Genomic DNA, 2500 nt, shown 5'->3' with positions numbered 1-2500 from the left:
AGCACGCTGGAGTCGTGGAAGCCGACCTTCACAAGGGTGGTAGAAACCGCACATGGCTGGTCTGTGGTAGCAATAGACACCACTTATTCCACCGCCGTGACCATCAGTGATATGGTGACCCCTCTCATGACCTACATCATTGACCGGCTCAAATGCTTTATGGATTCATGACCTCGCTGAGATTGGTGACATCACGGCGTGTGTCCGAGGACTTTTCTTCGTAAAAAAATGATAGGCTTATATATGAATAATAATTGGTGTGTGATTAAGTGTTATTCAACTTGGATATATTACCTTTAAGGAGAAAGTTAGTTTTATATTTAGGTTTGTGGACTCGTTAAGTATTTGTATATTATTTTTTACTCCGTTAGAATATTTACTTTTGTGCTCTTATTTAGAGTTGGCATTTTTGCTCAAATCTAAATGCTGTTGAAGCATACTTCACATATAGTCTTTTTAAAGAAAAAGTGTTTATAACAAGTTTGCTGTATATCACAAGATTATGCATTAAACATGGTGTATTTAAATGCTATAAGGAAGACCTCTGTAAATAAAGTTGAGGAAGAATGGTACTAGGTTTACATATTGTCCCATTCTGTAAAGACATCTTTTGATGATCAGTATCATATAGTCCTACAGCGATCCAGTTAGGTTTCATGAGTTACCCTCGGGCCTCTATTAAGCTGTGTTGTAAAGTTATCAGTAGATTGTATTCCTTTCTTTATCCGATACAACGGCATGTGTTCTTTGGTTACCAATATAATCTACCAATACATACATTTTTCCAGCTCATATATGTTCTCTGTTTTTATATTGCTATCATTTGTTAACGAGACAGTGACCCCACAGACAATCACTTCGTGACCCGTACCTTGAAGTTTTCCCTACAGAATATTTTCTCTTTCAACTAGAATTTTCATATTCGCTTATTCGAACTTTCAGTGTAAGGGGATATTGCATTATTATTATTATAACCATAAAAACTATCAATACTTGGTGCAAGTATATGAGGAAAAAGATCGACAACTGGAAAAAAAAGACTACAGGGAAAGGATTATTGATATGAAAACAAAATTTAATAAGTTAATTGTTTAAAAGTTAACATGATTAAAAAAACAAAAAAAAATATATATATGTACTATCCTTGAAAAAATCAGCAATGGTCCGTCGTAGAGATCTAAAAAAATTGTTTGCCTTATTTCAAAAAAATTCAATACTGTCCAACTGTGCTATATGTTTTGGCAACTTGTTCCAGAACTTAATAACTGGAACAAAGCATCTTGAATAACATCAGGTACAGGAGCACTCATTCATAACCAGAGAAATTCTAGCTATTCTAAGAAGAATATGGCTCCTTATCATACACAATTGATAAGGAGCCAATCAGACATCGATGGTTTAAATTAAATGTTAAGTTAGGTAGCAAAATTTTAGCTGAATCGACTGTCGTATCATGAGATGACAATCAGCTGCAGACATCAAGACCTGTGAATGGTATTCAGATTATGACAGAATAAAATGATAAAATGATATTAGAATAGTAGAGCACGGGCGTAAAGTTTAATAACATTTACGAAACAGGCTCAGTTTTTTCTGCATTAGACGATGAGATTCTTTGAATGTGTTTCTCAAAAGTCAGTTGATCTAATGTGATTTTCAACATTTTGTACCCTATTATCCAAAATGAATAAGTCAGGATGGAGAGGGGAAAATGTGTGTGATCTGCTGATAATGAGGGAGTTGGTCTTCCTGCCATTGAACCTCATACTCCCATACACCAAGCAACAATTTTACAAAGATCTCTGTTAAAAAAAAGAGTACAGCTATGTATATTTGAGATATAGTATACAATGTAGTATCATCTGCATATGAAATAATCTTATTCTTAAGATTGTTGTCATGTTATGAATAAAGATAATAAAAAGTAAGGGTCCCAAGACACCATCCTGGGGAACACCAGAGGTTATAATCTTTAAACAATAAAATTTCTGCCACAGATTACAAAGAGTTGGGCTTCGTGGTTAAGTGAATCAAATGCAGCACGAGATTGCTGTCCAACATCTAAAATAGTCTGACAGTCATCATGTAAAGTTTAAGTGAGGCATCACAAATCCCTTACTAAAACCAAACTGTGAAGCCGATATCAAACTATAACACGAAGTAGACGTAGTCATTAGTTGCACAAAAGTCTTTGAAAGAATCGGCGTTATGGATGTGGTGCGATATTCCGATGGTAAAGCAGCAGTAACACCTTTTAGAATGAAGGCGATGTTTGCATTCAGGAGACGCCAAAATACAACCGCCAATTTAGGAACCAGTTGGTCAGTGATCTTAAAAAGAAAAAGAAAAAAAAGTGTTATCATATGAATCTAAATCCAACAAGTATCCTTTTAGCATGTAGGAAACAAAGGAAGACTTTGATTACTTTACTTATTTGCAAAAATCTTCGCAAGTATACTAGCTTTCTTGGCTGGATCATAATTTGCATAGCCAGAAGCAT

General features: G+C 34.8%; 1 protein-coding gene across 6 annotated transcripts in view; it reads left to right on the top strand.

Moving 5' to 3' along the window:
- The window catches only part of LOC122246414 (uncharacterized), a 5192-nt gene extending 4623 nt beyond the window's left edge, over window positions 1-569 (top strand). For all 6 annotated transcript variants that reach the window (XM_043005495.2, XM_043005085.2, XM_043005630.2 and 3 more), the window contains exon 5: window positions 1-569. This exon is cut by the window's left edge and continues 6 nt beyond it. In XM_043005495.2, coding sequence (XP_042861429.2) covers window positions 1-171 — 171 coding nt within the window. In that variant the 3' untranslated portion in view covers window positions 172-569.
- The last annotated feature ends 1931 nt before the right edge of the window (window positions 570-2500 follow it).

Source organism: Penaeus japonicus, unplaced genomic scaffold (assembly GCF_977035675.1).
Source record: "Penaeus japonicus unplaced genomic scaffold, GWHDUDI00000001_assembly GWHDUDI00000011, whole genome shotgun sequence".
Taxonomy (NCBI): Eukaryota; Metazoa; Arthropoda; class Malacostraca; order Decapoda; family Penaeidae; genus Penaeus; species Penaeus japonicus.
The sequence above is the reverse complement of the archived record's forward strand: the minus strand, read 5'-3'. Positions and strand labels throughout refer to the sequence as shown.